Genomic DNA, 13,538 nt, shown 5'->3' on the forward strand with positions numbered 1-13,538 from the left:
ATAGGACGCCCACAATCCCGTCACACGTTAATTGAACTTAATTCAAAAGTAGGTTCTGATGCAGTAGTCAGTCATTGATCAACAATGATTCAGAAGAACGTCTGCTTCAAACTCTACACTATCCACACATATATTTTTTTTGTCCTGGATACCTATAGTGTGTTAGAGTACAAAATATCAACGGTATTATGTAGAACTCCGTAGGTCAAAAGGGATCGTCAATAAAAATTCGAGAAAAAATAACAGAAATCCTTCCTCAATAATGTGTATAGAAATTTTAAGAAAAAATATCTTTATTTCTTCATTTTTAACACATTTTCTTTGATTTTAAAAGTCCCAGAAGTCATCACCCTGAATGATATCCCGCTCGAATGCTGACCTGAAGTCATCGTTTATCGGGCTCAAGTCTCTCCCCTTAAACGACGGTCCCTCGATTTCGTATATGTCAATCAGTGGAGTGCCGTCGTCCTTCGCCTGCCCACGAAGACCCAGCCAGCTGGCAGCATCCAGCGTCTTTGAAGGTTCTGAAATATAAGATATGTTTAACGTGAGGGTACCCAAACTGTATAAACTCTTCCCTTTCAGAACAAATCGACAACAATGTTAGATCCTCTGCCATACGTTGGGCAGCTTTCATGTGTTTTTCAGATACAAGTGAGTGATGCATGACTGTAATAGGTGATGGCCGATACAATGCGGCAATAATATTTATGAGGCAAAGCTAACCAGTCGAGATCGCTCGGAATCTGCGAATCTATAAAGATTCACAGATTACGGAAAAATCCGGAGCGAAATGATTCCCTAAAGGAAGGAGCAGACGAGCGGATGAGGGTAGGTGATAATTTTCATTCTAGATTCCACAAGTCGGGCGACAAGGCGGGATTGGTTATGTTCCGGAGTAGAGAGAATTTGAGGGACGACGCGGGCCGCGCTCGGACTGAGGTCACGTGCGATGTAAACACCACGAGGATAGCATTCCGTACCGCAATAGACTCAGAAGACATAATTAGACCAGAAAGTAATGACAATGTGGCGAAGAATTATTAAAAAAGTAATCATAACAATGACTGATGGCAAGGTTTGGGTGGTGAATGGCAGTGTGTGAAACCTAATCTCCGAAAATCTAATAATAAACAGTAGAGTCGGGCTTTTCTGCGTCAAGGCGTTATATCTACACGTACTAGCCATACTGGCATATCCGCTTAAACTAATACACACGTATGAATTTTAACAATTTTACAATGAACCATACGCCAAGAAGTGATTATAGCGTCGAGCATGAGCAAACGCCATAGCGTTACAGTCGTACCCAAGTTTGACGCACTGAAATGTTGACCCACCCCAGAATTCACACCTCTAAAGCACAGCCAAGTAGCGTTTAGGATTAGTGTAAGGTAAAGAAAGTACAATAACAAATTACTGGAGTGCTTTCGAGCCAAAAATCTGTTCATTTCGTAAAACTGGCCGGTTCGTGAGGACATCTGTTAAGTGAGAAACGTGTTAACATAAAACCAAACGCAACACTTGGATAACCAGGGGCGTAGGAAGCGGTGGGCAGGGGGGGGGGGGGCAATTGAAGCTTTTTTTTGTTAAAAGCATCGTCTGATTTCAGATTTTAGTTTTTATCCATGCATAAGATAAGCCGCACCGGAATACAGACCGTGCTGCCGTTTTTTTATGTAGGTGCGGCTTATAGTCCTGAAGATAAGCTTATACGAACATTAACAAAGTAATGCAGTATCGGTTTTTTTTCTTGGCTCATGACAAAGGTATGTATTGTAAATAATTCATTTTTGGGGAAATATTGCTTTCCACGTTTTAGTGATATTTAAGGATTAACTTGAATATATTGTTTATGTTATGGAGATATAACACAAAAATCTGAGTGTACTCTAAATAAACCGCGAAGCGGTTTATGATGAGAGTACACTCAGATTTTTGTGTTATATCTCCATAACATAAAAAATATATTCAAATTAATCCTTACAATTCAAATTACTAAAGATGAGCTCTTCAATACTCAAAATTAATTCTGGGACTCTTTTGTCTATGAAATCATTACGCCGTCATCTCAGCCAATCAGAAGCAACGTTACAAACGGCGACGCCATTTATTTCCTTTATGGGCTGATAAAGTAAATTTTTAAGCCAATGAAAATGCTCGTTCCACGTTTTAGTGATATTATATTATACTCTGAACTTTAAAAACTGGATTAGAGATTACAGGTTAGAGACTAATGGAATTGTTTACGAAGGCGCTGAAGTACGCTATTATTCTTATTTAGTGAATGATTTTTTTTTCTGCTCAATAAAGAAGAAGCGTATCGCTTCAAACCAAGCCAAGTAAATAATATCGGTAGTTGGCTCTCGTTTTGAAAGTCGTTTATAAGCTTAATGATTAATTACAGGTTACAGGAAGTATAAACCAATGGGAAAAGAGCAAAATCAGAGCATATCTAACACATCGAGTCAATATGCCCTGTTACGCCATTACCCAAACGTTTAGTTTTTCAGGGTGGTATCCTGTAGCCAGCGTTCTTCCTACCGTGTATTGAACATATATATCAGACAAAAATTTTGCATTTATCAAAAAAACAACCTAATCTAATATAGAAATTGAGAACCTTTGATTCCATAATTGATAAATATAGCGACGTTTACAGGTGTATATATATAAAGGTCATTTTTGGTAAGATTTGATGATTTATATAGGTCATAATACAATCAAATTACAGTGCGCATAAGGTTCACATTTGGACATCTTAAAGCTTGTATATGTTTATGAGATACAATGTGGGACATATTTTTCTTTGTATGACTTTTTAAAAAGTTTTGATGTAATTTTGATCATGCAATGCTACATAAAATCACAGGGGGGGCAACTCAATGAAAATGGATGTTGTCATACATTTTTGTATTTAGTGTATGGATTGATGAGTATATATGACAGTCATGTGATTTTTTTTTTCGAAAAATACGAGATTTGAAAAATTATTAAAACCATTTGGATATTTACTATAAAACAGAGATTTTATAGTAAATATCCAGATTTTTTTAATAATTTTTTCAAATCTCGTATTTTTCGAAAAAAATCACATGACTGTCATATATACTCATCAGTTCATCCACCAAATACAAAAAATGTATGACAACATCCATTTTCATTGAGTTGGCCCCCTGTGCATAAAATTGACAACTTGTCGTCCATATAAATTGGCTGATCGATTACTTTTTAAAGAAGTACCAAAACATGTATTTATTAAAACCCATCCAAAACATACCAAACTATGAAAATAATGTGAATTATAACAACGGTATAACTTGCAATATTGACTGACTTTCGGACTAACGGGCCTTCGGACTATTGGGCCTTATGACTATTAGACCTTCGGACTATCAGGCCGTAGGGATATAAGGGTGTCAAATAAGGCGGTCACCAAAAATACGGCGTGCAATCCCGTCTACTTACATAGGGGCTGATAAAAAGTAACATTTTAAGTTAGTTGAAATTATCTATTAAATGTTGAATTATAATTATATAACGTAAATAACTTGGACATTGGACATAATCTACTTACTCTTAACAGGTGACGTTCCTCTCTCCGATAGCGAATCGCTGTCCGCTGGGAGGATAGTGGGCTCTTCTGGATCCCGAAGGAGTTGGTGTGGGGAGCTGGTAGAGCTTCCTGGGGCCACTTCTAGTGTCGAGGATTTATTCTCCACTTCCGGTTTGATGCTGAGACCGGTGATTCCCATTTGACCCAAAAATGTGAAGGAATTCGATTTGTCCATGCCAATCAAATTGCTCGTTGACGAAGACTGTATTTCTGGGATATCTAATTCAACTTCATTCTTATGTTTCTTGTTTCTTTTTTGTTTTTCATTTTCATTTTTGTGGTTTTTGGTTTTGGTGCTGATAGATTCTTTCTTGGATCCTGTATCATTGTTTGTTAAAGACTGCAACAGATGATCCCATTCGGTGTTATTACCCGATAAATCCTCCTCCTCTTCGTTATCTGTAGGGGGATAATGTCACAAAATAAGGTATTATACCACCTATCATATAGAAATGTCTGATCATTTTATTCAAGACGATCTTTATCAGATATGTTAAAATTAAAGAAATTTTCCAACCTTCAATGACAATATTGAGAACTACCTTGGGAATACTAATATTTGAAAGCAAAGAATTTGACCTATAATTTTCAAGGTTTCCAATTAAGACAAAGAAAGTAGGTTTTGATATTGCAATGAAGACTTGCATCCACCTTAAAAATTGATTTCTGTACAAATGTTGATGAATCGCTTTCTTCAGATCAATTTTATTTTACAATCTACAATAATAAATTAAAACGTGGCTTTTAATGCTGTTTTGGGATGTAATGTTCGTATCAAACATGAACCTCGCCCCGTGACGTTTCAGTTCTGCGCGGTATCTGTAAATCTGATATATGCTAGTTAGATTTCTGATCACGGTACACAAAGCACGCTCTGATTCATCTCCTGAGAGGTAATAAAACATACAAAATAAGGGAAAAACTATACGTGTTCCTTCTACTACAATTGCGACCCCCAAATGTACACGCGACCAGCATTTGACCACACATCAGGTTGTTGGATACCAGCTGCTAGTAGGTTTGATGATTTTCAGATGATTTCAGAAATTTCTACAGCGTTTTAGGAATTCGTAATGAATGGTACCCTTGTGCCTAATTTGTGACATGTTATATGAAATAAATGTGTTTGTAGATTATACAAGTGAGGCGAGGTGTCGTATTTCACATGGCGTAGTTGCCAACCTTAGTCTTATGGAATTACGAAAACACCTGTTAGACTATATTTTCGAAAACAATTTCTGTAATGCATGAAGTTGTAACTCCCTTTATTATTGGAAGAGAGACTATTTGTTATACTTTTTCCCAGATGTACAATATTCACTGATGTACATTATTCAATAATCACTGATGTACATTATTCACGGTAAGCATTATTGTTTAATTCGATTGGACAATATTGCCATTCAGTTCGTGATACATGTATATGAGCTGAAGTGGCCCCGTGTCCAATGATAGTTCCGTCAATTAAATATGTTTTTACTGACCAATAATTCCGAAACAAGGGAGCTTTTCCATAAATAGTCTTGATATTTACTAAATAAAGCGAGATAACTCTTGTTACTCGCTAAATCGAATTGGATTGAACAATGCCAACTTTCCAACTACGCGCGCTTGATAAAACCATTCTAACAGAAGAGAAAGAATGTTTTTCTAGACATATTTTTGTGGTGATTATTTTATAATTATTTTTATATAAAGTTTTGAAGCTTTTATAGCAAATAACCAGAGCACCGAAATATGATTTTAAATAAGCAAGCATTTTGATAAATTGTGTGGCCACGCAGAAGTCCGAAGTTCAGTTTATCCGCGAGCTCGTCTGTCCACAGATTACATAATTTATGTATATGTAGCTGCTAATCAACCAACATACGTGTGTATGTTATCAACCAGGAGGTAGATCGGTACAGTTTCCGATACAAACTCAACAGGGAATGATTTGTTGGAAATAACAATATGAGAATCTGTCTATAACACGCTACATACAAACAAGACTCTTGAGTTTTTGCCGTAGCTAACTCTAACCAGAAATATATTTATCCCATAGCTATGCATGTTTAATAATGGAAAAACCATGTCATAAATTCCATAACAGTTGGTTATCATGTAAACACCTACCGCGCCTCTGATTGGTCAACTCCAAGATCTCTCGATTCCGATTAGCTCTCAACTTCGGGCTACTTTTCATAACGCATTTTATTTTTTAATTAACATTGTGTTTACTTTATAAATAACAGTTAAACGTTTATTCAAAGTATAAAACAATAGAATATTGGCTCTCTATTTAGGCACTATATTTTATGGCGGAAAGATATCACTACACATTGTATGTTAAGTTTCCCTGAATAAAGTCGAGAAATGGTCATCGCTGTACATATATATAGTTCAAGTCATAGGATAAATAAGTTCCCCAACGCGTGGCTGTTACAGGTTAATTTTCAAGTTCCCCAACGCGTGGCTGTTACAGGTTAATTTTCAAATTTTTAAAGACACTCGCTAAAGCTCGTGTCTTTTCAGAATTTGAAAATTAACTAACTCGAATTTAATAAACATGATAAACAACAGTAACTTGTTGGAGAACCTCTATATTTCTACTCTAACGCAGTGACGTTTAGTTAATAAAATAAAAAGACATTCGACATATAAATCTTTATCTACCAAATATAACATAAACATAAGATAAATAATTAAAATGAGATTAATCAGCGGTAACAAATCCCTGACACTATAAATCATACACACCATCAAACGAGATGAGATTGGAGCCGTCAATGCTGATGATGACCTCCTCGAAACCTTTCGGTTTACTCAGCCCTTCCTGTTTCACAAAAAAATCATCAACTCTTTTTCTGTTTTCGTTATCAAGCATACGCTTCCGCTGAGAACACTTCCGACAAGTGAAATCGCCATTTCTGATTTTCGGGCAGAATTCTTCGCATACCTGGCAGTAGAAATGGTTCTGGCATTCCAGTGGTCGAATTTTGATGTTCTTCTGATAGCAGAAATCACACGCTCCTACCTTGGGAGCATTACCCTGGTCCGGTCGTATCCTTCTCCGCGACAAGTAGCTCCTGTCCATGATGAGAACTAGCTACGTTCTGAGGATCGTTGCTTGGACGGTTGAGAAGGTTGCTAAGTGGTGACGTATTCGATCTGTGACGTAAATTAATCTATGACGTAATATTATATTATCGTCCTATTCGGTCAGCATCTGCTTTTTCCGACACTCGGAATCAAAACCTATTTCAATTCATAGGTGGACAGAAGAAGAAACTACCTATAGTGCCTACGGTAAAACAGTGAGGTTCTGAACTGTTACTGTACAAAAGTAGTTTGTGTTAGATTACAGTCCTCTGCACTCTAACGCAATCAACAATAGCGGATTTCGTTTTCAAATCAACGTGACGTTCATGTCAGCGTTCTGTCACGGTAAACCTAAAGGTTATATTAAATTCGAAAGTTATTCAAATTCTATTAAAAACTTTTTAAAATCAAATCATAATCTATTGTTAAAACTATTTGACAACATCAAACAAAACAGTGAACACTAGAGTTCAACAATGACTTTGTCATATAAACTTATTATAACACAAACGCCACTGACTTTCTAAAGGTACTTTGGGATATATTTAGCCTAAAGCAGTTCCAAATTGCATCATCCTCAGCAACCCAGGCGATATATACACTAGCGTTAATATTAGTAAATGATACATTGCTGACACTGGGTTACCGAGGATGAAATTGCATATGATTTTGATTAAATTGCTTTGTTAAGCAAACATCAAAAAAACGTTTCCTTCAAAGAAGTATTTTACAAAATTATCAAAATAACTTTTAATGAAGTCCTTGTCACAATGCACAAGCGCGTTATATGAACAATCTTATAATATGGTTTCAATTCAACTTATAGTTTAAAGATGCTCCACCGCCGACAGAGCAAAAATGATATTCATCATTTGAACAATAATTGGTATTTAATCGTGTATATAATAGTCTAATTAACACAAAAAATAACATAAAATAATTTATTTTGCCTTTGGTACATGCGCATTCAGTAATTCATTCCATATAGGATATAGTGGTACGGAATTTTTTCGGGATGCAATTAATTATTTTTCATATTTTTAACTTAAGGTAAAATTGGAAGCTCAAACTTTCCAATGGTGGTAATGGTGTAAAGTAAGTAACTTTTGTAACTGAACAATAATACTAAATCGTCTGCTCCATTTTTTAAAAGTGAAAAAATACCATTTGTCGGCGGTGGAGCATCTTTAAATCGCATTTAATTTAATTTCAGAACCAGTCTTTTTTCCCCTACCTTCTTCCTGTTGATTTTGTATACTTTATTGTCCAAATGCCGTATTTTTGTGTTATTTACGTTGTTTCGTTTAAAATTAAAAACCGAATTTTAAACATCACACTTATGAAAAAGCATCTTTCTACATACAATATGTAGTGAAGCGGATTTTCTGGGAAATCCTACATGTAGCTATTTAAAAACAGCTCCTTTGTTACAAACTTACTTAGTGGGAATTGTCAGTTATCAATAAACAAAATGTTGATTAGGAAGTGAGAGTACTTCACACAAGAGGACCACTGAAAAGATAAAATTTGTAAAATGAATGTATAAAAAATCCCTTGCATATACACAGCAAAGTATTTAAACGACATGTACACACAGGGACTAGTAACGTAGATTGTGAGAATGTCTGCTGTGTATACTTGTGTATGTATACATTGTAAACTTTTGAGTGTTAAGTTACACCAAAAAAGGTATTGGTGTAACCTACATCCAAAAAAGGTGTAACTTTCATCCAGGATCGGTGTAACCTTCAACCAATATAGGTATAACCTTCATCCAAATTGGTGTAACTTCATTCAAAATAAGTGTAACCTTCATTCAAAATAAGTGTAACCTTCATCCAAAATAGGTGTAACCTTCATCCAAAATAGGTGTAACCTTCATCCAAAAATGGTGTAACCTTCATCCCAAATTGATGGTTCCTGTATACGTAGGTATGTTTATAGCACCAAAGGGACAACATATCTATGTCATGGGAACACCAAAGGGACATCACATTTATGTCATGGGTACGCCACGGGGACAACATACCTATGCCAGGAACACCGCAGGGACAACATACCTATGTCAGGGACGCCACGGGTTCAACATACCTATGTCAGGGGACGCCACGGGTTCAACATACATATGTCAGGGAACGCCACGGGGACAATATAACTATGTCATGGGTACGCCACGGGGACAACATACCTATGGCAGGGGAACGCCACGGAGACGACATACCGTGTCATGGGTACGCCACGGGGACAACATACCTATGTCAGGGGAACACCAAAGGGACATCACATTTATGTCATGGGTACGCCACGGGGACAACATACCTATGTCACGGGTACGCCACGGGGACAACATACTCATGTCAGGGGAACGCCACGGAGACGACATACCTATGTCATGGGAACACCAAAGGGACATCACATTTATGTCATGGGTACGCCACGGGGACAACATACCTATGTCACGGGTACGCCACGGGGACAACATACTTATGTCAGGGGAACGCCACGGAGACGACATACCTATGTCATGGGAACACCAAAGGGACATCACATTTATGTCATGGGTACGCCACGGGGACAACATACCTATGTCATGGGAACACCACGGGCACACCATACCTATGTCAGGGGAACACCATACCTATGTCAGGGGAACACCACGGAGACGACATATCTATGTCAGGGAACACCACGGGCACACCATACCTATGTCAGGGAACACCACGGGCACACCATACCTATGTCAGGGGAACACCACGAGGACAATATACCTATGTCAGGGGAACGCCACCGAGACGACATATCTGTCAGGGAACGCTACGGAGACAACATGGTTATGTGATGGAACACTTATACATTTATTGCCCTGGCAGTAGGGAGACATGACGCTTTGTTTACCCAAGGCATGTTCTATTTCCCGAGGGCGTAGAACACTACGGGGATAATATACCTATGTCAGGGCACATCACAGGGACATCATATCTATGTCAGGGGAACACCACGGAGACAATATGTCTATGTCAGTAGGACACCACATGCGGGGACATAACATATATTTCAGGAAACACCACAGGGACAACATATTTACGTCAGGGAACGCCACGGGGAAAACATACCTATGTCAGGGCACATCACAGGGACATCATATCTATGTCAGGGGAACACCACGGGGACAATATGTCTATCTCAGTAGAACACCACATGCGGGGACATAATATATATTTCAGGGAAACACCACAGGGACAACTTATTTATGTTAGGGAACGCCACAGGGACATCATAACTATGCCAGGGAACTCCACAGGGACATATATATCTCAGGGGTACGCCACGGAGAAATCATCTTTCTCAGGGGTACTGTGCGGGTACATCATATCTATGTCATTGGTACTCCACGGGGAAATCATACCTACATTTGCATGCCAGGGGTTCTCCACGGGGATTTCATATCTATGTCATGGGTACGTCATGGGGAAAGTATACCTATGTCAGGGGGACACCACAGGGACATCATATTGGTTGTGTTAAATGAGACATTATACCCTCACTGGACATTGAGAATATCCGAGGTAAAGCACACTAGCATGTCATAGACAATAGTACCCGGTATACCGTATTCCTGGGTTTGAAGATAGTCGCTAATTTACATACCAAAAGTACGAAAAAATTCAGAGATAATTTATATCACGCAAAAGTCACAAAGCCGGAAATTGAATAGTAAACAATATAAATATCCATAACAAACAATAATGTACATGTGTGTAATGGATTTGGTCTTTATTCCATACGTATGTTTTGATTTTGTACAAAACTTATACCAAAATCAATATATGAAGTAAAAGTTACAATTTGAAAATATGCAGATACTTAGCAAATTGTTTGAATTTTCTGTGCAGTTTGTTTAAATGTCTAGTTACATCACTTCCCAAAGCGATATTCCATACAATTGCAACGGCAGGTTTTCACAATTTTACGGCGGAATGAGGAGTCAAAAAATCCATAAAAGAAAGGATTGGCGACATGGTTGATAAAGTAAGTAAAGAACAAATATGTATACAACGTTTTCTCATAATCTGAATTTTCGGTCCAGAAGGACGCAGAATCCCACATGTTTTTGGAGATAATGTTTGCTAAAAGTGTCGGCAAATAGGATAGCACAAAGAACGTGGAAATGGCCATAAACAACAGCGTGTAACGTCTGCTCACAGACTTTGCTCGTTTCTGTTTGAAGTGTGGTTTGGACATGGAGCTAGTGGGTGAATAGGGTGTAGAGGGCGATACAGGCGAGGAGGGGCCACGTAACAAACGTAACCCACGGACTCCGTTAGATTTCACCATACTTTGTTTAGACGAAGATTCACTTTCTGATGCTTTGTAGCTCCTTGTTTCAGGCATTTTAAGTGTCAATTTACCATTGCCGATAGTGCCCGTGGATGACCTCACTTGACTGTCACTCTCCGAGGCGGATGCCATGCTGCTAGTACGCGAACTCTCCACTTTTTTTGCCTGTACGTAGATTTTCTTACCAACCAACGAGTACATCACTATAAGTGCAAACACAATACCCACCACTACAATGAAACAGAGAACTTGGTAAGCGTATATGGCATTGTGAAGTACGTCCGACTCCTCGGTCCGAAGTCCACACCGATGTCCTATCACAGTGGTGTTCTTAATCGTGTCCACTATTGGGATCTCCCCAAAGAAAATCAGATTCGGAACAGCCATCAGAATTGCTACACCTATACTGATGCCTGCATCTATTTTACAGCGTTTCAGATCATATGTCCCTTTGAAGAGATTGCACACCTTTCGGTATCTCTGAGTAGCTATAACTAACATTAGTAGAACTGAAGAATTCAGCATAACCCGGAATACAAATATGGACACTTTACAAATGGCGTTCCCATAGAAAGTAACGGGTCGGATGCTGAGTATAAGAGAGATAATCGGTCCGATGAGACACACCATAGCGTCTATTACAGCTAGCAAAGGAATGAAGAAACGGTCGTTGATTTTTCCTTTCATACAGAACTTGTAGACGATGCACACCACAATATTCCCAATGAAGCCTATACAGGTTGTGAGAATGAATAACACGTTCAGAGGTAGAAACAAATTTGCTAATCTGGTGTTCCAGTGTTTCAATAAAACGTCGGCATCGTCCGCAGCATCCATGGCAACACTAGAAGTATCCATGATCGGCGCCATAGTCGAGGCCAAGGTGCTGTTTGACGACGCCATTTCCAGTACCGACAGAAATATTATAACTTCATTAAGACAATGCTTTGATGCAATGCTTGCCAATCGCCATGAGCACCTGTAGGACGGAGAACAGTCCTAATTAGATAGGCTCCATACAGGTATTCCACACTTCTCAGTCTAAAGGAGTCTTTGTCACAATGCATATGAACTACATCTCCCAGATACGAAACATTAATATGGCGGAGAAATACTTCCCTGACTGACACATTTTAGCCATGCTATGTAGATGTTAACTTTAGTACACACAGTTATCCTTTCGGCGGATACATTTACTTGAAATGACAAGGAAGTAGTTGTTGTAAATAGTATTTAAGTGTGATAAAGCTGAATTTTCCTAATCATCTAGGAACGATGTGTCACTCTCTAGTTAAATTTGAAACTCGAGCCAACATGTTACAAAACGATATGGAACCAAATAAAACGCCCTTAAAAAAGTTTTTGAAAATCGCAGTCAAGCCGAAACAAGCCTCAATAAATGTTACGATGCCATTACACGTCACTATAATATGTATACATGTATAAGTATTTGCTTGTGGTCGAGTAATGATAAAAAGGTTTATTAACGTTTTGTTGTTTCATCATTTGGAAACGGCAATAATCACGGTCATATTAATTTTTGTTTCAGAAAACGTCGGAGGCGTTATCGGGACTGATTTCACAGATTAGATCGTTATATTGAGACAACTTACACACATTAGATTGTTATATCGGGACTACTTACACACATTAGATCGTTATATTGGGACTACTTACACACATTAGATCGTTATATTGGGACTACTTACACACATTAGATTGTTATATCGGGACTACTTACACATATTAGATCGTTCTATTGGGACTACTTACTTACACACATTAGATTGTTATATCGGGACTACTTACACACATTAGATCGTTATATCGGGACTACCTACACATATTAGATCGTTATATTGGGACTACTTACTTACACACATTAGATCGTTATATTGGGACTACTTACTTACACACATTAGATCGTTATATTGGGACTACTTACACACATTAGATCGTTATATTGGGACTACTTACACACATTAGATCGTTATATTGGGACTACTTACACATATTAGATCGTTATTTGGAGACGTTATATTACTTACACATATTAGATCGTTATATTGGGACTACTTACACATATTAGATCGTTATATGGGACTACCTACATTAAATATTAGATCGTTTATATTGAGACAACTTACACACATTAGATTGTTTATATCGTTATATTGGGACTACTACTTACACACATTAGATCGTCGTATATTGGAACTTACACACTATTACACACATTAGATCGTTATATTGGGACTACTTACACACATTAGATCGTTATATTGAGACAACTTACACACATTAGATTGTTATATCGGGACTACTTACACACATTAGATCGTTATATTGGGACTACTTACACACATTAGATCGTTATATTGGGACTACTTACACACATTAGATCGTTATATTGGGACTACTTACACACATTAGATCGTTATATTGAGACAACTTACACACATTAGATTGTTATATCGGGACTACTTACACACATTAGATCGTT

At 37.8% G+C, this 13,538-nt stretch overlaps 2 protein-coding genes across 2 annotated transcripts; both read right to left on the bottom strand.

Moving 5' to 3' along the window:
* Nucleotides 1-260: 260 nt before the first annotated feature.
* On the bottom strand, nt 261-6,765 carry LOC138319095 (uncharacterized). The gene is made up of 3 exons (XM_069262012.1): nt 6,356-6,765; nt 3,578-4,015; nt 261-524 (listed from the first exon to the last, which is right to left on the bottom strand). Exons 1-3 carry the CDS (start codon nt 6,690-6,692, stop codon nt 328-330), a joined length of 972 nt encoding a protein of 323 aa, XP_069118113.1. The 5' UTR covers nt 6,693-6,765; the 3' UTR covers nt 261-327.
* Nucleotides 6,766-10,446: 3,681 nt separating this feature from the next.
* On the bottom strand, nt 10,447-12,789 carry LOC138319096 (orexin receptor type 2-like). Its single transcript, XM_069262013.1, has one exon. It carries the CDS (start codon nt 11,936-11,938, stop codon nt 10,613-10,615), a length of 1,326 nt encoding a protein of 441 aa, XP_069118114.1. The 5' UTR covers nt 11,939-12,789; the 3' UTR covers nt 10,447-10,612.
* Nucleotides 12,790-13,538: the final 749 nt, after the last annotated feature.

The sequence above is a fragment of the Argopecten irradians genome, chromosome 3 (genome assembly GCF_041381155.1).
Source record: "Argopecten irradians isolate NY chromosome 3, Ai_NY, whole genome shotgun sequence".
Lineage (NCBI taxonomy): Eukaryota > Metazoa > Mollusca > Bivalvia > Pectinida > Pectinidae > Argopecten > Argopecten irradians.